General features: G+C 50.0%; 1 protein-coding gene across 5 annotated transcripts; it reads left to right on the forward strand.

The window, feature by feature from the left end:
- Positions 1–446: 446 nt before the first annotated feature.
- On the forward strand, positions 447–13,107 carry LOC125629207 (uncharacterized). 5 transcript variants are annotated; one of them, XM_048834592.2, is made up of 7 exons: positions 451–705; positions 1,176–1,261; positions 1,898–2,024; positions 7,698–7,811; positions 9,524–10,480; positions 11,841–12,016; positions 12,942–13,107. In XM_048834592.2, exons 2-7 carry the CDS (start codon positions 1,184–1,186, stop codon positions 12,948–12,950), a joined length of 1,461 nt encoding a protein of 486 aa, XP_048690549.2. In that variant the 5' UTR covers positions 451–705; positions 1,176–1,183; the 3' UTR covers positions 12,951–13,107. The 5 variants fall into 5 exon arrangements, 4 of the variants coding, with proteins under 4 accessions (XP_074980219.1, XP_048690549.2, XP_074980218.1 ...); XM_075124118.1 differs by having other exon boundaries at positions 447–705; positions 9,527–10,480; positions 11,841–13,107; XM_075124117.1 differs by having other exon boundaries at positions 453–705; positions 1,093–1,261; positions 11,841–13,107.
- The last annotated feature ends 11,075 nt before the right edge of the window (positions 13,108–24,182 follow it).

Genomic DNA, 24,182 nt, shown 5'->3' on the forward strand with positions numbered 1-24,182 from the left:
ACCCTAAAACACACTTTGATTGAATTCCCGGGATAAGCAGAAAAGGGGTTTTTAAGATAGTTACGGTTTAATACTGGGGGTGCGAAGCCATTTCTCAAGATCACTTTTCACAGCAGGCTTTGTGCTCCGTTGCCCCCCTCACTTCTGCGCTGCTGCCCCCTGCAGAGCTGGGCAGCTTGTGCCCCCCCCCGTAATAACCCCCCCCCCCGAGGGGCTGCAACCCCCAGTCTGAGAACTCCTGGTCTGCCCCCTCCCCCCTCTGGCCGGGACACCGGAGCCCTGTCCCGTTCCCGGGGGGCACGTGCTCTCCCGGAGCCGGACCGGCCCCTCCCGAGGGCAGCCAGAGCCGGGGGGAGGCCAAAGCGCAGGGGGGCGGGGCGGGGCCGCTTGTGCAGAGTCCCGCCCCCATGCCCGGGGCTGTCCGGGGAGTGGGCGGGGGGCGAGTCCCCAGCCCCGGCGGGCGCGGCACGGGCACAGGAAGGGGCCGGGGCCGCCGGGAGCGGTGGGGGCCGGGAGGAAGGAGGCGGGAGTTGGGGAGAACAAAGAGCCGAGAGCGCCGGGGCCCGCCGGGGGCAGCCCCTGGGAGCCCGGGCGCTGCCGCTTCCCCAGCGGGCTCGGGGCGGGGGGCCCGGCCGGGGGCGCCTCCTGCGGCGAGAGACCCCCCGGGCGCTGCTGCTGGCGGCGGCTGCTGAGCGGAGGCTCCAGGTGAGAGAGACCCTGGGGCCGGGCCGGGTCCCGGGCTCTGCGCAGCCCCCGCCCCGGGTGTCCGGGGCTGCTGCCATCGTCAAGGCCGGAAGGGAGCCTCTTCTCCCAGCCAGCCTGGCCGCTGCCCCGGCCCTCTGATCCCCCTGCTGCAGGAGAGTGCTGCCCTGGGGACGGCGTCAGGGGGAATCCCCCCCTAAGGGGCTCCTTTGGTCCTGGTCTTTTCCAGTGTTTAATTCACCCCCTGTTGCTGGGAGGGTTTGAACGTGTCTCCGTGGGTTTAGTCCTGGGGTGCGGGGGGTGAAGGGAAGGACAGGGGCATGGTCTGTGCAGCAATATGGGGATTGAGCATGTTCCCAGCATGGCAGAAACTAGCATGTCTGCCTGCAGGGGAAGAGCCTGGAGGAATTGTGGTGTGAAATGAAGTAAAGCCTGTTCTGAAACCTGCACAACTGCCCTTCTCGCCCTGCCAGGCTGCAGAATGACGCCCACGTCTCGCTCCAGCTCATCCCGTCCTCCGGGACAGGGGAGAGAAATGGCTGCTGTGGAGCCAGCTCAGGTAGGGGTTATTGGGGGGTCCTGCTGGGTTCCTGCTGGAGGGAGAGGGGAAGTAAATACTGAATGGGTGGCAACTTCTGGGGAATGAGGTCTGCAGGGAGCAGGGACTACCCTGGGTGAAGAAAGGGAAGGGGACAGAGTGTGACAAACCTGCTGGGATTTGTTTAACCTGGGCCTAGATTCTAGGAACAAACGCTTGGGTGTTGGGGGAGAAAATTCCCTAATTTATGAAACAGGAAATAGAGAAACCAACCCCCTGGGCAGGGCTGGGAAAACTGACCAGACTTCCAGTGCTGAACCCTCAACCTGCGAGCCAGAGGCTGGTGTGACATGGAAAGGGGGCACCCACCAGGGAGGTGTAGGGAAGATGCCCCAGCCCCTCGCATCCAGCTGCTGGAAGTGAGGAAGGTTTTGGGATTCCTACCATGGGACTGTATCAGCCTCTGACTAGTAGGTGTGTGGCTCTCTCTTTGTGCTCTCACCGTGATGCGTCATGGCTGTTCTCAGCAGTATGGGGATAGGACTCTGCTGACTGTCTCTCTCTCAGAGCTTCTGTTTGATTGGCTCCTTTCCCCCATGAATCATGGGGTTGTGACTGGGGCAGCAGGTACTGACTGTTGGACTCTTTCTCTTTCAGGGGCCGGTGACCTTCGAGGAGGTGGCTGTGTATTTCACCAGGGAAGAGTGGGCTCTGCTGGACCCCGCTCAGAGAGCCCTCTACAGAGACGTCATGCAGGAGAACTATGAGAATGTGACCTCACTGGGTAAGAATTCCCGTCCCCTCAGTTCTTAGAAGGGGAAATGAAAAGTTAACGTTCATGCCATCCCCACAATGCCACCTCTGCTCTGCCCTGTTTCAGCATCATCCCAACATGGAATCATAGAAATGGAAGGGACCTCAAGAGGTCATCTAGTCCAGTCACCTGCACTCAAGGCAGGAATAGGTATTATATAGACCATGCCTGAGAGGTGTTTGTCCAGCCTGCTCTTAAAAATCCCCTATGATGGAAATTCCACAACTTCCCCAGGCAATTTATTCCAGTGCTTGACCACTCTGACAGTTAGGAAGTTTTTCCTAATGTCCAACCTAAACTGCACTTGCTGCAATTTAAGCCCATTGCTTCTTGTCCTATCCTCAGAGGTTAAGAAGTACAATTTTTCGTCTTCCTCCTTGTAACAACCTTTTATTTATTTGAAAACTGTGATCATGTCCCCTCTCAGTCTTCTCTTCTCCAGACTAAACAACCCCAATTTTTTCAATCTTCCCTCATAGGTCATGTTTTCTAGACCTTTCATCATTTTTGTTTTTCTTCTCTGGACTTTCTCAAAGTTGTCCACATCTTTCCTGAAAGGTGGTGCCCAGAAGTGGACAGAGTACTCCAGCTGAGGCCTAATCAGTGCGGAGTAGAGTGGATGAATTACTTCTCGTGTCTTGCTTACAGTACTCCTGCTAATACATCCCAGAATGATGTTTCCTTTTTTTTCAACACTGTTACACTGTTGACTCATATTTAGCTTGTGATCCACTATAATCCTCAGATCCCTTTCCGCAGTACTCCTTCCTAGGCAGTCATTTCCCATTTTGTATTTGTGCAACTGATTGTTCCTTCCTAAGTGGAGTACTTTGCATTTGTCCTTATTGAATTTCATCCTATTTACTTCAGATCATTTCTCCAGTTTGTCCAGATCATTTTAATTCTATCCTCCAAAGCACTTGGAACCCCTCCCAGTTTGGTATTGTCCGCAAACTTTATAAGTGTACTCTCTATGCCATTATCTAAATCGTTGATGAAGATATTGAACAGAACTGGACCCAGAACTGATCCTTGCGGAACCCCACTCGTTATGCCGTTCCAGCAGGACACTGAACCACTGATAACTACTCTCTGGGAATGATTTTCCAACCAGTTATGCACCCACCTTATAGTAGCTCCATGCCAGTGACACACTAGTGCTCTGCCCTCCCCTGTTCCAGAACGCTCTGGGAACAGAGCAGTACAGCAGAAAGTCTAACAGCTTCTCTTAGCTAAGATAATAGTCGGGTTCATCTCTATCATAGCAAACAGACGCTTCCTACCCCTGGCCTGCACTCCCGCACTGAACTTCCTGCACGCAAACCATCTGAGACTTGCACAGTGTTACCACCCCTTTGCCCTCAACCTGACTTTTCCTTTTGAGTCACTGCCTTCACTTACCCCTCACAGATCACTAGACCATATGCTATCACAGTGCTGACAATCCCTATGACACAAGCACACCCTTGGGCACCTTTACTGACAAAGCCTACAACACTCAGCACGGAAATGAGGCAGAATTGGTCCCCCAAGTTTCACACGCACCTCTCTTCAGAGCACAGCCACAGCTCTGCCCAGCTGCTCCAACCAATCCCTCCTTCATCCAGTGACAGCTACAGCTGACCCCGTGCACACAGCTGGAGGGCATACAGAGAAATGTTGGGATTCTCATCTGTGAACATAACACAAACACTGACAGGTTCTCTTAGTCTTTCCTCATATTGATTATACGTTCGTGGATTTTAAGGCTGATGTGATATTAGGTCATTTACTCTGACGTCCTTTATAACACAGACCATAGAATTTCCTCCCGTGACTGCTGCATTGAGCTGAATACCTGAATTCCTGTGGCAGTTTGTTAAGCTTTGCACCACCCACACAGAACCATTCTCAGCTGCAGGGCTAAGGGTTGGGGGCAAAGTTAAGGTTGCATTGGAGGGGTGGCGTTTACATTAACTTTTCTTTTCCTGGTTTGCAGAGATTTAAGTTTAGTAACCGTCCATATGGTGCAAGTCAGGAGACAGCACTGGGCAACCTTAACTCTGCAGTAATGTAGCTTATGAGCATTTAGTTTCCTGTTTTAAAAAATGGACGCTTTTGCCACTATAGCTGTGTCTATAATTGAGCTTTGCCAGCAGAGCTATGTTGGATGGTGTACATGTGTGTGCGTGCACTTTTTCACAGCCTTAAGCAACAGAGCTGGACTGGCAAAGCTTTTAAGAGCAAACCAGGTCAGAGTCTGCACATGGATTTTAGAGCCCTTGAAAATATGCCTCTTAACTCAGAAATGTTGGCATCAGAGGGCAAAACTTCCAAGAGGAACTCCTGCAGGACGCAAGAAAAATGCACAGCACACATTGTCTGATAGGTATCAGTGCTGGGGTCTCACTCAAACTCATGGGTGGAGCTCAGGTTCAAAGGCTGCAGCATGTTCTCTTGAGCCAATGAATTACAGTGAGGGTACATTGCTGGAAACCCTCTGGCTGTTAAGAAGAGCCTTAGGCCTGGTCTCCACTACAGAGCTAGGTCAACATAAGGTAGCTTCAGTTGACCCAAGTCTGTAAGCATCTACGCTAAAATGTAGTACCCACCAATGTTACTTACCCATTACACCGACTTAATAACTCCACCTCCACGAGAGACATAGCCCGTATGTCTATGTAGTTAGGTCAATGCAGTGTCAATGTAGACGCCGTGTTGCTTACGTCGACTGCTGCTGCCCTTTAGAAACCATCCCACAATCCCCCATGCTGGCAGTTAAATCGGTACAAGCGCTCCTCGTGAGAACGCGCACCACCGACATGAGGAGTGTAGTGCGCACGTGTAAAACCGATTCAGTTACTGTGGTGGTTCTATGTCAACTTAATTCTCTAGGGTAGACTTGCCCTTAGTATTGCTGCATTTCATGGACCTTTCAGGCTCTCTGACTCTTCCCTTTTTCTCGTGCCAATCTGAAATTCCAGCCGCTGCAGTTTATTAGCTTTTTCTATACGGCTTCCCCAAGGAGGTATTGGGTGCCATGGACTAGCAGAGATAAATGCCAAGGGACTGAGATCACTTGGTGGAAAATTACAACCATAGTTTCAGCCCCAGGTTTGTGCAAGACCGTGTTATAGGAGCCAGCTGATAATGTGAAAAGCTGCTTTGGGGAGGGCTGTATCTCAGCAAACTCTTCATCAGGAAGCACCCCATATTTGGGCCATTAATCCTGCTCAGCATCCCCATGATAAGCAGAAAATTTCAAGAGATTCTTAGTAAGAAAGGGGATGTTAGACCAATTAGAATAGCTGATCGTTATGCAGATGTATATTGAATGTTGAACTTTAGCTATGGTAGAACTGGTGGTCTGCTATAATAACTTCCCAAATGTGAGAAGGGTATGGTGTGACAGTCGGGGGAGTGCTGAATCATTGGATAGGAGACAGTGGGAGGTTCCTTCCTTGGGAGTGAGTGATGCGGGTCTGGTGCATGAACATTACTGGGACAGGAATATGGGTCTGCAGAGTCCCAGATGGGTGGTGGTTCTGTGCCACCACCGGGCAGCCTTGGCAGAGCTGCTGGCAATGCACATACTGGGAGACCAGTCACTGCAGGAAGTGCCGCCCGCATGAGAGATGACTGGCAGCTCTTCCCGTGACCTCTGATCCAGGAACCTTCCCATTTAAACCTGGAAAATCGGGAAGTCCTCTGTGCAGCAAGGCAGATCCCTGACCTGTTGCTGAGAGAGACCACGACTTGTTCCTGGTCCTTGCCTTGTCACCCTGCTCTATGCTTCCTGGTGTTTTCAGCCAGACTCTGGCATCTGATTTTGGCTTGACCACGTAGGCCTGACCACTTATGGTTCTCACCACTGGACCTCACTTTTCATGCCCCAGGTGCTGTTAGCAATAGACGCACTCCAACCTTTGAGCTCTCCGAAGGTCTCCCTGGACTGTCCAGCCCCCTGGACACTCCTCATGTTGACAGATTCGCTGCTCCCGAAGAAGCACTGCATCGCAGCTTACCAGTTACCCCTCAGATCACGACGCCATTTAACTCATGGCACTCACATGTATTTCTAGTGAAAATAAGTGAAAGCTTATTTAACCAAGGATAGAGATTCAAGTGGTAGCAAGTAGAAGTCTTGGAAACAAATGGTTACACATCAAGTAAAATCATAACATGCTTTCTAGAATCTAGACTTACCTACCTAACTAGATCCTTTCATATTATAGAGCAAAACCTATGAAAGTCCCTCCAGCATTTTACAGCCAGGTTTGGCTGTGATCCTCCTGTCATGAGACAAGTCATGCTGTCAGTTTGCTTCCATGGCAGAAGATGCAGAGTGTATCTCTGCACCCGCAAATGTCCCCCCACATGCCATTGTCTTCACTCGTAACAGGATCCTGCTCTTTATTTTTTCCCTGTAAATTTTCCTCTCTTCAAGATTTCACAATCTCTTCAATTAGCATTTCGCTGAGTGTACAAACAGGCCCCCATTGTGAGACATACAGTGCCCAGTATGCATCTGACTGGACAGAGAGAGAAAAGTTTGTTACCTCCTGGTTGAAAATAACCTGTTTCAGTCTTTACAAACATAATTTCCAGTATAGATACAAAACTTCTTAAATGTTCTCCTTACACCTCCTCCTTCTCCAATCGCTGCATTGGAGTGTCCTTAGAATGATCCGCCTCACCCCCATTCCAACTTTCTGTTTGTTTTCCACGGGGCTCTGTCCTTGGTCCCTTTTTTTTCTTCCTCTGCACCTTATTTCTGGGTGATCTCACCCTCACACACACATTCAGCTACCACCATCTCAGTTGCTCTTAGCTCACAGTTCTTTCTCTCTACAACTTAAATCTATTTAGTACACAATTTGAAAAAAACATATGAGATGACCAAAACAATGATAAATGAATGATAAAATGAACTAATTGGCTCCATGAAACATGGAGACTCTTCCTTTTCCATCCCCACCTGCAAGAGCCACAGTTTCTCTCTTCCCTGCATGCTCTTTGGATCTTCGAATTTGTCCCTCCTGAAGTTACATGGCCTGATTCTTATTTTTCACTTTCTCCTTTGGCAGAAGAATTAGTCTGTGGCTTCTGAACTATGCCATCTAATTTGCCAGCTTTCTCCACACACGCTGTTTTTTATACTCCCTCCCTTTACACCGGACTCACTAGATTCCCTAATTCCGCAGTATGTGCTTTCCTGACATCTAATGCTGCTGAGATCCTGCATTCAGTGATATCCCTGCCCTTCCTGTTCCTTACTCCACTGAACCCCACCAGCCCATGCTTAGTGTTCCCAGCTTCCCCAGGTCTCTTGCATTGTCTCTGGACCTTTTTGTCAGTTAGAAGCAGTGCAAGGGAGACTTCCCCTCTGTCTGGAGTCTTCACTTTCTGGGACATGCAGTTCCATTCTCTTTGTTTTAGGAGCCTCTTTGATATTGAGTGTCTGGCTGTGTGTGCTCCCAGCAAAGATGGGAATAGTTAAATCCCTCATAAGCGGAGTGTTCTGCAACTTTGAGCACCTGGGGAGCTGGCCCTGCAATTTTATTGGTTTAAAATGGACTGGGATTAAACTAATAGAGTGGTTTTTTTTATGACAAATGTCCTATGAATTCACCTGATCTCCCTTGTTTTCTTTCCCTTGAGCAGGGTTTTCAGTTTCCAAACCCTGTGTGATCTCCCAGCGGGAAGGAGGGGAAGAGCCACGGGTCCTGGATCTCCATGGTTCAGAGGAAAACGAGATCCTGAGAAGTCCTTGCACAGGTGAGGAAACATGAAACCAACCCAGAAACTGTAAGTCCCTGAGAGAAACAGCTGGGATTCCCCCCAAAGCCTCTGTGAGCTCAGGATAGTCCCCAGCAGGTCTTACTCCTGGCTTCCTACAGATTATGACTGACACCTTGGCAGGAGCTCCCTCCCTTCCTACTGAGCATGTGGATGGGATGTGGACAGGGCCGGCCTTAGGGAAAATGGCACCATAGGTGAACTTGCATTTTGGTGCCTCTGGCCCCCATGGGTGTGGCACCCCCACATTGCCCCTGTCCCCCATGGGCTCCCCAGGATCCCCACCCTCCCTTCCCCCCAACCCCTGCACTGTGCCCCCTTTGCCCCAAATGCCTGCTCTCCCTCCTGCACCCCAAATCCCTACACCCCCTTTATTCCTAACTTCCGCCCCCCTCCTGCACCCCAGCATCTGCCCCCTCCTATGCCCCTAACCCCTGCACTGTGCCCCCTTCACCCCAACCCCTCCCCCTCCTCCTGCACCCCAGCATCTGCCCCGTCCTGTGCCTTTAACCCCTGCACTGTGTCCCCTTCATCCCAACCCCTGCTCCTCCTGTGCATACCCCTTTCACCTCAACCTCCACACTCCCCTCCTGCGCCCCAAACCCTGCACTGTGCATACCCCCTTCACCCCAACACCTGCCCCCTCCTGTGCCCCTAACCCCTGCACTGTGTCCCCTTCAGTGCTACCCACTTCACCTCCCTCCTGAGCTCCTAACCTCTGCACTGTGCCCCCTTTGCCCCTAACCCTTGCATCCTCCAGCACCCACTTGGGGAAGCTGACCTGGACGCACAAAGTGGCTAGCATTGCTGCTCTCTCCCCCGCTGGCCTGCTGCTCCTCCGCCCCCCGCCGCCTTAGGGGGCTGAGATGGGGGGAGCAAGGAGCGACATCAGGGCTTCCTACATCCAGGTCACTTTCCCTGCGGGCTGCATACGGGGAGAGCAGGAAAGCAGCAGCTCCTGATGCCTCAGCACAGTCCCGCTAGGGAAGTGACCTGGATGCAGGGACCTCTGCTGTGTGTGTTGAAGGGAGGGTGTAAAGGGGAGTGTGAGTGTGTGCCTGAGTGAGCGCGCTGTCTCTTTAAGAAAGCACTTCAGGTCAGGAGCCTGAGCTAGGCTTGTTCAGACCCACAGATTCCCCTGTCCCATCACCCCAGCTTAGTGGAAATTGGTTACATGGGTGGTGGGGAGGGGGACACCCTGCCATCAATCAGCCCCTGCTACCCCCCTCACAGAGCAGTCAGGAGGACACTCCCAGTCCTGAGTGGCCAGGGATGACTCCAGGGATGAATGGAGGGCAGAGGGGTGGGGGGACAGGCACCCCTACTCTGGAGCCGTCACCTGGTTCCGACGTCTGGTCATCCAACAGCCCCCTGCAGCTCAGGTCTCGCCCCCTCCCCCACGCTGCTGCTCGCCTGCCTGCTGTGATGGCTCCGTCAGCCCAGTGAGCCCCTCGGCAGCAGGTCAGGTGGGAATCCAAACCCTGCACACAGCACCCCCTTGGGCGGGCCACCCATACAGCCCACCCTAAAACCCAGCCCCAGATGTGAAACAGAATTGATCCCCTCCGCTCTCCCCTATGGGGAAGAGTTTGGGGGAATTCAGTCCCTGATTTTTATTTTCTGTCTCTCCAGCTCTTGAGTTTTCTCTCTGCCTTTCCATCCCTAACTCTGAGATTTCCCTTCTATTCTAGCAGGTGATGGGGTGATGAGTGAGAATGAAGAGCAGAATCCCCACCAGGAAGATGCTGAGCTAGTAGAAGTGCATGGGGCATTACTGCAAAGATCCAAAGGGAATGTGTCCAGCCCCCATGAGCCAGGAACAGCTGGTGAAAGTTACCACAGACCAGAGAGAGAGCAGGGAAACCAGTCAGAGAAGAAAGTGGATAAACCCATTAATTGTCAGGAAACTCACAAGGACCTCAAGGAAACTACATCTCCGGCGAAGATCCTCAGGGAAAAGAGAGAGAATACATGCAGCGAGTGTGGGAAAAACTTCAATTACCGCTCTGCCCTTATTCGACATGAGATAATCCACACAAAAGAGAAACCCTATGAATGCTGTGAGTGTGAGAAAAGCTTCAATCATACCTCAGCCCTTATTCGACATCAGCGAATACACAGAGGAGACAGACCCTATGAATGCTGTGAGTGCGGGAAAAGCTTCACTCAGAGCTCAGACCTTTCTACCCATCAGCGAATCCATACGGGGGAGAGACCCTATGAATGTGGTGAGTGCGGGAAAAGCTTCAATCATAGCTCAGCCCTTATCTCTCATCAGAGAATCCACACAGGAGAGCGACCCTACGAATGCTGTGAGTGCGGGAAAAGCTTCACTCAGAGATCAGCCCTTATCTCTCATCAGAGAATCCACACGGGAGAGCGACCCTACGAATGCTGCGAGTGCGGGAAAAGCTTCACTCGAAGCTCAAACCTTACTACGCATCAGAGGATCCACACAGGAGAGAGACCCTATGAATGCAGTGATTGCGGGAAAAGTTTCACTGACATCTCCTCCCTTATCTCTCATCAGAGAGTCCACACTGGAGAGAAACCCTATGAATGCTGCGAGTGCGGGAAAAGCTTCTCTCAGAGCTCAACCCTTATTACACATCACAGAATCCACACAGGAGAGCGACCCTATGAATGCTGTGAGTGTGGAAAAAGCTTCACTCAGAGCTCAGGCCTTCTCTATCACCAGAGAATCCGTAAAGGAGATAAACTCCATAAAAACCTTTTCTAGAGCTGTCAGAAGATTTTTTTTCTTTAGTACTTTTGACAGTTCCCAGGTAGTGACCATTAAGGCTGTTTGCATCTTTTGCACACTGTAGTCCCTCAGCTCTCAAACGTGAATTGCCTACGTTTGAAGCCTGCCCATCTTTGGGGTGGATCCTGTGGTCCTTTCTATCAACTCCATTGTCCTGCGAGTCATGGGAGTGTGTGTCCTTTCTACCAGGAATGTCCATTATCCGAGATAAGGGGTGTCTTCAACCAGCTACGTCGAGGTAAAATCTAACTGGGCCTCATCACTGTGGTTTCCATGGAGTTAGCTAGCTTGAGTTTGCTTTCCTGATGAAAAAGACAGCTATTCTTGCAGTAAAGACATGGGCCATGGATAGGGGGTTGGGTTATCTAGCACATTTCCTCCTGATCTGACCTAACCACCATCACATTTCCACGTCTAAACAAACCTGGAGATTCACATTTATACTCTTCCTTCCAGTGCAAAGTCATCCAGTTCCTCTTTGAGGACAGATTGCCTCATTGCCAGTTGTTCTCACATTACCCTGGATCGAGCTGAAAAGCAGTTATTTTGCTGATTGTTTTTCTCACTTAAAATATATTTAAATATAACAAAGAGCTGGAGCAGTGTCAGGGAAATAAGTGTCATTTCAGACTCTGTGACACTGGAAGGAGACGGGGTGACTCAGATATTCCCTCCTTCCCCATCACCCCAGAACTGTTGCCTCATGTCTGAGCCATGCAGAGTTCACCCCTTCATATTCCTTCACTTCCCAAAGCATCTGGTGAGGTCATGTTCTTAGCTGTCTGTGCTTGTTAATGGTGCTTGGACATCTTTGATCCTAAATCAGAGTCAGTCTGGCAGGAGATGAAAGTGTCACAGGCATGGAAGGGGATTTCAACTGGATCCCAACCACACTTCAAATCCCATTTTCTGTCTATTGGCAAAGCCACTTCTAGGCAGTTTGGCTGTTTTTTCCCCCCATTCTGAAAATTTTGTAAATAACATTAATAAGACAGACTGAGTGAAGCAGGTTTCAATGGATCATGGGGGAATCTCTCATCCTGATTCTGAGACATCAGATGTAACCTACTCTGGAATTTCCCTTCAAATGAAAATGAAAGTGTCTTCTACCTCCCTGTGATATGGGTTTTGTATCTTTCATGAAGGCTCCTTGGTCATATAACTGCATGTTGGTTTTGTTTGACAGAATGAGGCTCAGATTTATTAGTCAATTTCAGACAAATGACAATCATTTTTTACTTTAGGTTTGTTTTTTCCCTCATCCCTGCATGATGACATGGAGAAAATTCAAATGCAGTTCAGTCAACAAGAGAGAATACTCCAAGCGATTGGACATACTATCAAAGAAATAGTCGTGTTTTTAAATCTCCACTCTGAAAAGGTGAACAGCAGCAGATCCCAAACGGTGCAACTGACGAAAGTAAGTGCCCATGATCACAGTGTAGTTCAGTTGTTTAAGTCAATATTGTCTCAGACGATCCAGGGATAGACTTGGAACTTTGAAAAATGCCCAGGTGTTTGGTTCCCAAAGCATTTCTGACCTGGTCCCTACAGGAGGTTACTCCTGAAGAGATCTCCTAGCTAATCCCAAAATTTGGGAAATGCTGTCTGTGATGAGGTGTATCTACCCAGCACTGGCACTCCTAGGGTTAACTTCACCCTGTGGACTGAAGAAGCCACACCCCCTCGCCCTTCCTTGGCATGGTCCGACTGGAGACAGAGTATAAAAGGGAGCAGTTCAGCTCCGCCCGGGCTGACTGAGGAGGAGAGCAAACCTGTGTTGTGGGCTCCTGCTGGGAAGCTGCTCGACCCCAGGCTGCAGAGGCCAGCCGTGCTGAGGCTCCTGCAGACACGCAGTCGACTGCCAAGGATGGCCAAGAAGAGACGCCGGATGCTGGGAGACTACTGATGCTGGAAGTAAGGGTGGGAAGTGGCCCAGGGAACTGGACTGTTGCAGTGAGAGATCAAGCCTGGACACAGGAGTATTGGTTCCTCAAGGCCATGGGTCAGGACCTGGTGGGGTAGGGTGGTCCCAGGTCCCTCTAGACCCTGCACTGCACCCACCACTGGATGCGGTCACCACCTCACGACAACCTGTCTTGACCCAGGGGACAGATTTCTTCACCCCAAATCCCTGCCTTTTTATGCATCCTGCGACAGTGCCATGGGGTTGATACGTCCTTTCTCATAAGGATGTAGATTTGGAGGAAACAGAAGAGGTGTTTTTGTTGAACTCAACATGTGTGGGTGCTATAACTGTGTGTAAGATGAAATCAGTGTTGAATGTGAGATGGCTGCAGAAAAATAGCTTTTTTAATAGAAACCTCATCTCTTGTATCTTACAGAGATTCTGATCCAAGGCCTGTATCTAATCCCTAACCACAACTGTACTCAAGGGTTCACTGGTGGAAAGGGGGATTAAAAGAAAACTAACATTTTTGAGAGGATTCTTTAATCATTGAGTATTTATTGTTACCAATGAAAATGAAATTAAACATGGTTACTCTTTAACGAGGAAGAGATTTAATTATGTGATCAACTGAATTATACGGGAAAAATAAAACTTGTATTGTTTTTCTTTTAGTTAGTAATATAGGAAATGGTGGCTAATCCTGGAAAGCTTCTTTGATGTAACTTACCCCCTTCCACCTAAAATGTCCTCATGTAAAACCTCACTCCACAGGTTGGGGTGGGGGAATGTGCCTGAGAAATAGTGTAGAGGAGAATACTCACAGAATCATAGAATATCAGGGTTGGAAGGGACCTCAGGAGGTCATCTCGTCCAACCCCCTGCTCAAAGCAGGACCCATCCCCAATTAAATCATCCCAGCCAGGGCTTTGTCAAGCCTGACCTTAAAAACTTCTAAGGAAGGAGATTCTACCACCTCCCTAGGTAACGCATTCCAGTGTTTCACCACCCTCCTAGTGAAAAAGTTTTTCCTAATATCCTAATTTTTCCTAATACTGACCCAGTATAGATTTTAATGATTTGGATTTCAAATTATTTTGTTTAGCTTCAAAGTCAACTTCTGTGTAGCTATGTTAGCAACAAGAAGAAGGTCAGGGAAAGTGTGGAACCCTTACTGAATGGGGAAGGCAACCTAGTGACAGATGATGTGGAAAAAAGCTGAAATACTCAATTTTTTTTGCATCAGTCTTCACAGAGAAGGTCAGCTCCCAGACTACTGTACTGGGTACCACAGTATGGGGAGGAGGTGAGCAGCCCTCAGCAGTGAAAGAATAGGTTAAAGACTATTTAGAAAAGCTAGACATGCACAAGTCCATGGGTCCAGATCTAATGCATCCGAGGATGCTGAGGGAGTTGGCTGATGTGATTGCAGAGCCATTGGCCATTATCTTTGAAAACTCATGGCGATCGGGGGAGGTCCCAGATGATTGGAAAAAGGCAAATATAGTGCTCATCTTTAAAAAAGAGAAGAAGGAGAATCCAGGGAACTACAGATCAATCAGCCTCACCTCAGTCTCTGGAAAAATCATGGAGCAGGTCCTCAAGGAAAACATTTTGAAGCACCTAAAGGAGAGGAAAGTGATCAGGAACAGTCAACATGGATTCACCAAGGGCAGGTCATGCCTGACCAACCTAATTTGCTTCTATGACGAGATAACTGGCTCTGTGGATGAGGGGAAAGCAGTAGACGTGTTGTTCCTTGACTTTAGCAAAGCTTTTGACACATATCTCACAGTATTCTTGCCAGCAAGTTAAAGTAGTACAGGCTGGATGAACGGACTAGATTGTGGATAGAAAGCTGGCTAGATTGTCGGGCTCAACGGGTAGTGAACAATGGCTCCATGTCTAGTTGGCAGCTGGTATCAAGCGAAGTGCCCCAGGGGCTGTCCTGGGGACAGTTTTGTTCAACATCTTCATAAATGATCTGGAGGATGGTGTGGATTGCACCGTGGATGACACTGAGCTGGCGGGAGTGGTAGATACACTGGAGGGTAGGCATAGGATACAGAGGGACCTAGACAAATTAGAGGATTGGGCCAAAAGAAATCTGATGAGCTTCAACAAGGACAAGGGCAGAGTCCTGCACTTAGGATGGAAGAATCTCATGCATCGCTACAGGCTGGATACTGACTGGCTAAGCGGAAGTTCTGCAGAAAAGGACCTGGGTTTGCAGTGGATGAGAAACTGGATCTACAGTGTGCCCTTGTTGCCAAGAAGGCTAACGGCATATTGGGCTGCATTAGTAAGAGTACTGCCAGCAGAAAGGAGGTGGACAAATTGGAGAGAGTCCAGCGTAGGGCAACGAAAATGATTAGGGGGCTGGGGCACATGACTTACCAGGAGAGGCTGAGGGATCTGGGCTTATTTACTCTGCAGAAGAAAAGAGTGAGGGGGGATTTGATAGACGCTTTCGACTATGTTAAGAGCAGTTCCAAAGAGGCTGGAAGTAGGCAAATTTCAGTGGTGGCAAATGATTTTATTAAAAGGAAAACTATTTGAGGAAATTACTTGTAAAACCTTTTAACCCATTAGACTGTAAGAATCACTGACTTCTCCACTTCTCAAATTTGCAAAGGAAAGGCATAACATCTGTCAAAGGATGTGTCCAGCAGATAGGAAAACTGCAATCATCAACCATCAATATCAAGGAAAAGGCTGAAGTCTGTTGCCTTTCCGGTCAAAAAGCCATCTAATGGCTGGTCTACATGGAAAAGCTATATTGACATGGCCACATCTCTCAGGGGTGTGAAAAATCCACTCCCCTGAGAGAAGTAGTTAAACTGACCTGAGCCCCAGTCTAGACAGTGCTAGGTTGTTGGAAGAATGCTTCCTATGTTTGAAGTGTAGACATAGCCTTAGACAGATTGATCCCCTATGGGAAGCAAGTCATTACATCAATTTGAGGGCTTTTCTCTGCCTTTTCAGTCCCTGCTACAGACACCACCTAACAACTATTCCTGGTCACGGGATGGTGGCATTTCCAGGGACCCTGGCAGCTCTAGCCAGCATCTTGGTGGCTATTTTCCTGCTCAGAGCCACTGGCTTCTTCTCATGCCTTGTCCTGGGGGCCCAGATGTTGCCTGAATGTGAAGGAGCCAAGATGCTGGTGACCTTTCCCTCACCAAGGTGCCTTTGCTCATCAGTCTCCTGAACCCCAACTGGATGTGGTTTTTGTTCTTCTGCACAGCATAGCCCATGGAGAACAGGGATCTGCAAATGTGCATTCATATTATACCTTTGCTTATTGATGAAAACATAAACTAGACAAAAAGAAAAGGAGTACTTGTGGCACCTTAGAGACTAACCAATTTATTTGAGCATGAGCTTTCGTGAGCTACAGCTCACTTCATCAGATGTATACCGTGGAAACTGCAGCAGACTTTATATACACACAGAGAATATGAAACAATACCTCCTCCCACCCCACTGTCCTGCTGGTAATAGCTTATCTAAAGTGATCAACAGGTGGGCCATTTCCAGCACAAATCCAGGTTTTCTCACCCTCCACCCCCCCACACAAATTCACTCTCCTGCTGGTGCTAGCCCATCCAAAGTGACAACTCTTTACATAATCAAGTCGGGCTATTTCCTGCATAGATCCAGGTTTTCTCACATCCCCCCCACCCCCATACACACACAAACTCACTCTCCTGCTGGTAATAGCTCATCTAAACTGACCACTCTCCAAGTTTAAATCCAAGTTAAACCAGAACATCTGGGGGGGGGGGGGTAGGAAAAAACAAGAGGAAACAGGCTACCTTGCATAATGACTTAGCCACTCCCAGTCTCTATTTAAGCCTAAATTAATAGTATCCAATTTGCAAATGAATTCCAATTCAGCAGTTTCTCGCTGGAGTCTGGATTTGAAGTTTTTTTGTTTTAAGATAAGGGGTTTTAGTTGGGGGCTGAAGGTGACCGCTAGTGGCGTTCTGTTATTTTCTTTGTTAGGCCTGTCCTGTAGTAGGTAACTTCTGGGAACTCTTCTGGCTCTATCAATTGAAGGCCTAACAAAGAAAATAACAGAACGCCACTAGCGGTCACCTTCAGCCCCCAACTAAAACCCCTCCAACGCATTATTAAGGATCTACAACCTATCCTAAAGGATGACCCAGCTTAGAGCAGAAGTCCAGACTGGCTCCATTTGGCACCTTGAATGGTAAGACACCCCAGTGACTGCTTTAGTTCTGTAAGTGTGTCCATGGCTGAACAGCGAGAATTCCTGCCCATTTCCCTTCTGGCTGGAGCATGGTTAGAGTGTGTTTGTGGTTAATTGTTCATTGTTCATTCCCTGCCTTGACAATTCAGACAGTCCCTTTTCCCAACATGTTGGCAGCACATCAGTGATTCCAGTGGCAGGTTTTCTCTGGGGCACTGAGATTTTTGGGGGAGTTGGTGGCTCCTTTCCTTCCTCACCCTGGAGTAAACTCAGCTTTTTATTCCATCCTTGATGATTCATGGAACAACAACAGCAGCATGAAGAAAGAGGAGAGCGAATATCTCACTGTCAGGGATGAAGGTAGCCATGTCCCCTCTGTTTGACCATTGCCAGGGCAGGAGACAAGGTTTCAATGGAATTGAATGCCCAGGCTCAGACAAGAGAGACAGAAGGATTTTGCCATCTGCGGCGAGGCAGACGGGTAGGGCCAGAGGCGCCCCAAGGACTAGAGCTGGTGCGGCAGCCTGGGTTGGGGGGAGGGAGGAGAAGGGGGCAGTGGGACTAAGTCAAATGTGAGCTCTGCTCTAGGCACTAGATGTCAGTTGCCTCTTGGAGCAAGGGATTGAACCCAGGCTCCCATTGGGGTAACGATATTTCCCCCAGACTTCACCTCTTTGATGAGCCTGCTTCCTCTGTCCAGGCAGGGGTCTCAGGTGACCTGCAAAGGACAGATTTTTGCACAGCAAACCAGCTGCAGCTCAGCAGAGACCCTATGGGTCTGATTCCCAATTGGTCCCTGCCCGGCATCCACAGCTGATGGCTTCCTTCCCCTGCAAGCCCCAGCTGCCAGACCCCAACCCCCCAGTCCTGTGGAGAGGGCTTGGCAGGGAGGTGGTGGGATTGTGTCTGGGGCTTCTACCAGGAGCCCTGCCATCATGACAGGGAGCAATACTGCTCACATCTGCATTGAGTACCCCCCCTGCAGATTGCCCCCAGAGCACCAAACTGTACCCCTAGCAGCTCCACCTGTACCCCTCAGCTCCCCCTTGCAGGCCCAGTGGCAGCAATTCTGTCACGTCCCAGACCAACTGCACTGGCCCCCAAAGTGTGGGGCCTGGAGGGGTCACCACCTGCATGCCTAGGAGCCCTTTTAAATCACCCAGGCCCCTGGGCAATTGCCTCCTTTGCCCCCGCATCCACAGGCCTTCCCAGTTCTACCCCCCCAGCTGCCCATCTACCTCCCCCAACTGTATCACCCAGATTCTCCCCCCACCGTGTCTTATTTTTGGGAACCAGTCCCCTGACTTAACCGATTAGACCCCACTCCCCTCCCAGAGCCAGGCCAAAAACCAGGACATAGACAGGAATGGGGATTGGCCTGATGCCCAACCGTGCCACTTCCCATTCCTCCTGTCTCCTGGCAGTGGGCACAAAATGGTGTGATGAAGTGGGACTGTTCTTAATGTTTCCTCTGAATACTGTAGGGGTGCCTCAGTTTCCCCTATGCATTTCGCAAGTCTCTAGGTGGTGGGATAAGGGAGTGTAATTATTGCAGAGCAAAGGGCCAGTGTACATAAATGGCCGACACTGTTTCCTGTCAACTGATGGCCTGGGCCCTTCCCCCCTGCAAGGTGAGAGCGAAAGGGTTGGAGAACAAAGGAATCCGGTGACCTCCTGGCCTGGAAAGGGACAAAGCCCAGAGGAGGAGGGGCTGGAGGAGGAGTCAGTGGGGGCTGGCTGGGGATGTGAAGTGCAGATGGGGTTGTCTGGCTCACTGCCCCCCAAAATGGACCCGGCTGAGGGGTCCTGTTCTCTGTACCTACAAGCTCTGTTCTAGACCGTGTTCATAGAATATCAGGGTTGGAAGGGACCTCAGGAGGTCATTTAGTCTAACCCCCTGCTCAAAGCAGGACCAATCCCCAATTTTTGCCCCAGATCCCTAAATGGCCCTCTCAAGAATTGAGCTTACAATGCTGGGTTTAGCAGGCCAATGCTCAAACCACTGAGCTATCCCTCCCCCCGTCATCTAATAAACCTCTGTTTTACTGGTTGGGTAAGAGTCACGTCTGACTGCGGAGTTGGGGGGCAGGACCCTGTCTTTCCCCAGGACCCCGCCTGGGCGGACTTGCTGTGGGAAGCACACGGAGGGTCAGAGGATGCTGAATGCTCCGAGGTCAGAGCCAGGAAGGGGGAAGCTGTATGATCTTCTTGCCCTGAAGACAGTCTGCTCACAGAGAGGAGACTTCCCCAGAGTCCTGACTGGCTTTGTAGGGAGCAGTTCCAGAGCATCACCCAGGGACTCTGTGACAAGTGGTTCCATTATCTTCCCCCCAACCCCCTGCCGAGGGCATGGAAGTTTGCAAAGAGGGCAGGCAGAGCTGGAAAGGCCCCAGGTTCCCTGGGGCATTGTCTTTCACCCCCCCCCCCCACCCATAGGAAACACCACTGGCTTTATGAAAGGGATTAGTGGAGATGAGAAAGAAAATGCCAATCCAGGTGGCTTTCCTGAGTGACAGCTGGAGATAGAATCCAGGAGTTCTGGCTCTCAGCCCCCCCTGCTCTAACCACTAGACCTCACTCCTCTCTCAGAGCTGGGGGCAAACACCTTCACACCACTAAACAGTAACTGCTGGTCCAGTGGTTAGAGCAGGGGAGGGGGCGGGGTGAGCAATCTGGGATCCAGGACTCCTGGTTTTTGTCACTGCCAATCTATCGGGAGGGGGCCTAACTTGGCATTGTCTCTCACCTCCCCTAATTGCTCTAAATCTAGAGCATGGTTCCCACATGCAGGGGTGGCTAAGGGGACACATGGTCCCCAGAGGGCTTTCAAGGCCTGATCATCCCTGGGTACATTTCCACACTCCCTGCTCCCACTCAGATGGGGGAGGAGATGGGGCTGCCCTGTGCCTACTGCAAGGACATGAGAGGATCAGGAGGTACCTAGGGGCCACAATTGGGCATTGTGCCAGCCTATGCCCCAACTCACTCCTGGGTTCTATTCTGGCTCTGGGACTGCAGTGGGGTCTAGTGGTTAGAGCAGGGAGGTAGGGGACTTGGAGCCCTTTGGGGGATGGTTTCCCCTGTGCCTCAGTTTCCCCTGGGTAACCTGATGCTGATTACTGCCTCTCATGGGGTTATGGGAAAAGAAGGAAGTCTAGGGGCAGTGGGGGAGGCATCCTCTCATCTCCCACACCATGGTTCGTCCTGCTCCCTCTTGTGGCATGGTATCTAAGGCCTTGTCTACACTTGCAGATGTAGAGCACCGGGAGTTAAACCAGCCCTTGCAGACAGTAGGAGGGAAAGTGCTGCAGTGTGTTCACACTGCCAGCTGCATGCGCAGTGGCGTGACCACATTTGTGGCACTTGCAGCGGCATTCGGAGCAGTGCATTATGGGCATCTATTTCACAGAGCACCTCTTCCCATTCTGGTGCTGAGGCTTGTGGGGGGGGGGGTGTTGGATCATATTAAAGAAGTTCTGTATTAAAATCACAAATGAGTTTGATTCCCCACAGTTTAAATTCCAGGGTATTACTAATGAAGAGGTCTCTTGGTTTTTGGTACTGTTTCTCTCCCTGTATGTGTGAAACTTGCAAGCTGCTAATTGCGTTAGTACATTCTAAGACAGAGTCTGTTTTCAAAGCAATTCACACAGAGAGAGACTCAAAGCAATACTCTGTAACAACAGAAACAGCACCCAAGAGACTCCCCACCCTTTTGTTGTATTCATCTCGCTTTGTTAACAATTGTGATTAAAACAGAGATAGAGGATGTATGTAGATGGATGCTTGGTGTGGATAATAACTGAATGATCAGGGAGGTGCCAGCCTAAGAATCCAGTGTCCATTGGCTGAAGAAGGCGTCAAGTAGAAATAACCAGAGGACCCCCGGAGGGCAGACTGGAATCCACCCAACAGCCTCAAGAATGGGAAAACCAAAGAACAAGATAACATCTAGCAGCACGGAGCTGTCAGGAATGTGACATCTGCTGATTGATTCAGCAAAAGCATGATGAAACAATTCCCATAGACTGGCATAGGAAGAAATTCCTATAAAAATGGACTCTAGAAAGTGAGAACTTTGCGGTCTGATTCTGCAAACCAACTTCCAGGAGCATCAGATGAGCATCTGACAAGGCCCTGCTCCCTCCTCATGTCCAGACCACCTGGCCAGTGGCTTGGCATGAGCAACTCTAAGGCTGATAACTATGATAACAACCTTGCAGAACCTGTGTGTGTGTGTATGAATGAATGTGTGAATAAATATGAGATTGAATGGAATGTTATAGCTATAACTAACTGCTTACTATGATTCTTTCTGTATTCACAATAAATGTGGTATTTTGCCTTTTCCCCTTTAATAAGATCCTGCTGGTTTTTATTTTATTGGTATAACATTTTGGTGGAGAATTGCGAAAGGGGGAATATTGGTAAAGAACCTCAGTTATTGTAAATATTGGTGTGCACACTGCCAGTTCTATTGAGCTAGGCATTTCTATTAGGTTAACCAGACCTGCCGGACTCCGGGAAGGTAGCAGGGGACCTGCTGGCCTCCGAGAAGGTAGCAGGGAAGAACAGGTTAACCGGACCTGCTGGCCTCCGGGAAGGTAGCCCTTATGAAACCATACACAGAGAGCCTTGACAGCAGGAAGGAGTGGTTCAATAACAGGCTGAGCTAGTGCAGAATGACTGTAGAGTGTGCTTCTGGCCATTTAAAGGCCCACTAGGTGCTGTCTGTATGGGAAACTGGACCTGGCTGATGACAACATCCCTACAGTTATAGCCATGTGCTGTACTCTCCATAACATTTGTGAAGGGAAGGGTGAAAACTTCACTCAGGCATGGACCGCCTGGAGGCTGAAATTGAACAGCCAGAGACCAGGGCTATTAGACGGGCCCAGTGCGGGGCCATAAGGATTAGGGATGCCTTGAGGGAACAATTCGATGCTGAAAGCCACCGGTAATGTTTGGTGCCCTGCACGGGAGTGAAGAACGCTGGTTCCAGTGCTAGCAGGCATCTGTGTTTGCTATGTATGATGCACTGACTTGCAGTGCCTGTAGCTTTCCTGGGCTGTGCTATCATTTACTTAATGCAATAAAGAATGTTTCCAAAACCAAAAACATTCATTTATTGGGAAAAAAACACAACTCCTGGAGAAATACACATGGCATGACACATCTGTGCTGTGTGGGAGGAAGGAAGGGGGCAGGGTGGGGAATAGAACAATCACAGATTTGCATATGTCCTGTTATCATAGTCAGCCTTCCTGTCTGGAGTGTCATGCCATGAGTGCTGCACTTCAGGCTGGCTAAAATGCCTGGTGATGGAGGTTGAGTGCAGTGGCTAAGGGTCGTAGTTTGCAGGGCTGGGCGGTGAAGGTAAAGGTGTTGGAGGTGGCTGGTGGTGATAAGAAACCAGATGTTGGAAAAAATGGGTTGGCGGTGATATGGGGGTGCAAGGGAAATAGTTTTGGGACATGGGTTGCAGGGGGGGGAGGGGGAGTAGTGCTCTGCCTGCCTTGCTACGAGCACCTGCTTTGAGTCCGCTTGGCGCTCCGTAATGCTTATGAGCCGCTCCATGCTTTGGTGCTGGCGCGGGGGTGCCGGTGTATTGTAGTAAAGTGCTCTCCCTAGCGGTGTCCTGAGCATGCTCAATACATCTGCTGAAGCCACTTCCCTTCACCCTGCCCTTATTAGCCGTAGGATTCTGCGGACTGCTTTTGACAGGGGTTAAAAAGTGGCAAAGGGAGCGAATCGGAGCAGGGGGTGGAAATTGACTGGTCAGGGGGGTCAAGCTTCTGGAGGCAGCATTAGGAGAGGGGCTAAAGGGTAAAACCAGGAATGAAGCGGGGAGGAGGCAAAGTTCAGACCAGGAGTGAGGTGCTGGCAGAGGGTGACAGAGGGCAAAACCCAGCACAGGCAGGGGCACAGGGGGTAGCAGTTACACCAGTGGGACTGAGACACCGGTGCTTTGCAAAATAGTTGGTTGGGGGGGAGGTGAGAGGCTTTTTTATTTGAGCAAAGTAGCTTTTTTGTATGGTCACACAAACGGAACATGCTCAATAACATCTGCTAAAGCCACTGCCCTTCACCCTGCCCTTATTAGCTGTAAAATTCGGCTCACTGCTAATTACAGGGGTTTTAAAAGAGGTAAAGGGGGCGAATCAGAGCAGGGGGGTGCCCAGGGTCAGAGCAGGGGGCGGAAATTGACTGGTCAGGGGGGTCAAGCAGCTGGAGGCAGGATTAGGAGAAAATCAGGGCTGCTGGGGAGGAGCAGGAGAGAAGCTTGGGATGAGGCACTGACAGAGGGCAAAACCTGGCACAGGGCAGGGGCACAGTGGGTAACAGTTACCCCAGTGGGACTGAGACCCCAGAGTTTGCAAAAATGGTGGGGGAGAAAGGGGCTTTTTTAATTTCCCCTCTCACAGACAGCACCTCTCAGCATCTGCCTCCCAGGGCTGGGTTCTTAAAGGCACAGGCATCCCAATGCCTAGTCAATGCAACTCCTCTTTGTCTGATCTAAACTACTGAGCCCTGGTCTACACTATGAGTTTAGGACGGATTTAGGAGCATTAGATTGATTTAGCCTTACACCCGTCCACACTACGAAGCTATTTTTTCTGACTTTAAGGGCTCTTAAAATCAGTTCTGTACTCCTCCCCGATGAGTGGATTAGCGCTGAAATTGACCTTGCTGGGTCCAATTTAGGGTAGTGTGGATGCAATTCAACGGTGTTAGCCTCTGGGAGCTATCCCAGAGTGCTCCATTGTAACCGCTCTGGACAGCAACCTCAACTCAGATGCACTGGCCAGGTAGACAGGAAAAGCCCCACGAACTTTTGAATTTCATTTCCTGTTTGGCCAGCGTGGCGAGCTGATCAGCACAGGTGACCATGCACTCCCATAATCACAAAAGAGCTCCAGCATGGACCGAACAGGAGGTACTGGAGCTGATCGCTGTATGGGGAGACGAATCCGTGCTATCAGAACTCCATTCGAAAAGACGAAATGCCAAGATATTTGAAAAAATCTCCAAGGGCATGTAGGACAGAGGCTATAACAGGGACCCGCAGCAGTGCCACGTGAAACTTACGGAGCTCAGGCAAGCCCACCAAAGAACCAGAGAGGCAAATGGCCACTCCGGATCAGAGCCCCAGATATGCCGCTTCTATGATGAGCTGCATGCCATCCCAGGGGGTACCCCTACAACTACCCCAGCCCTGTGTGTGGACTCCATTAATGGATTCTCACGCAACAGGGATGCAGATTTTGGGGACGAGGAAGATGATGAGGAGGAGGAGGTTGACACACAGCAAGCAAGCAGATAAACTGTTTCCCCTAACAGCCAGGACCTGTTTTTCACCCTGGATCTAGTACCTTTCCAACCCACCGAAGGCGGGCTCCTGAACATAGAAGGCGGAGAAGGAACCTCTGGTGAGTGTACCTTTGAAAATATAATACACAG

The sequence above is a fragment of the Caretta caretta genome, chromosome 28, assembly GCF_965140235.1.
Source record: "Caretta caretta isolate rCarCar2 chromosome 28, rCarCar1.hap1, whole genome shotgun sequence".
NCBI classification, from domain to species: domain Eukaryota; kingdom Metazoa; phylum Chordata; order Testudines; family Cheloniidae; genus Caretta; species Caretta caretta.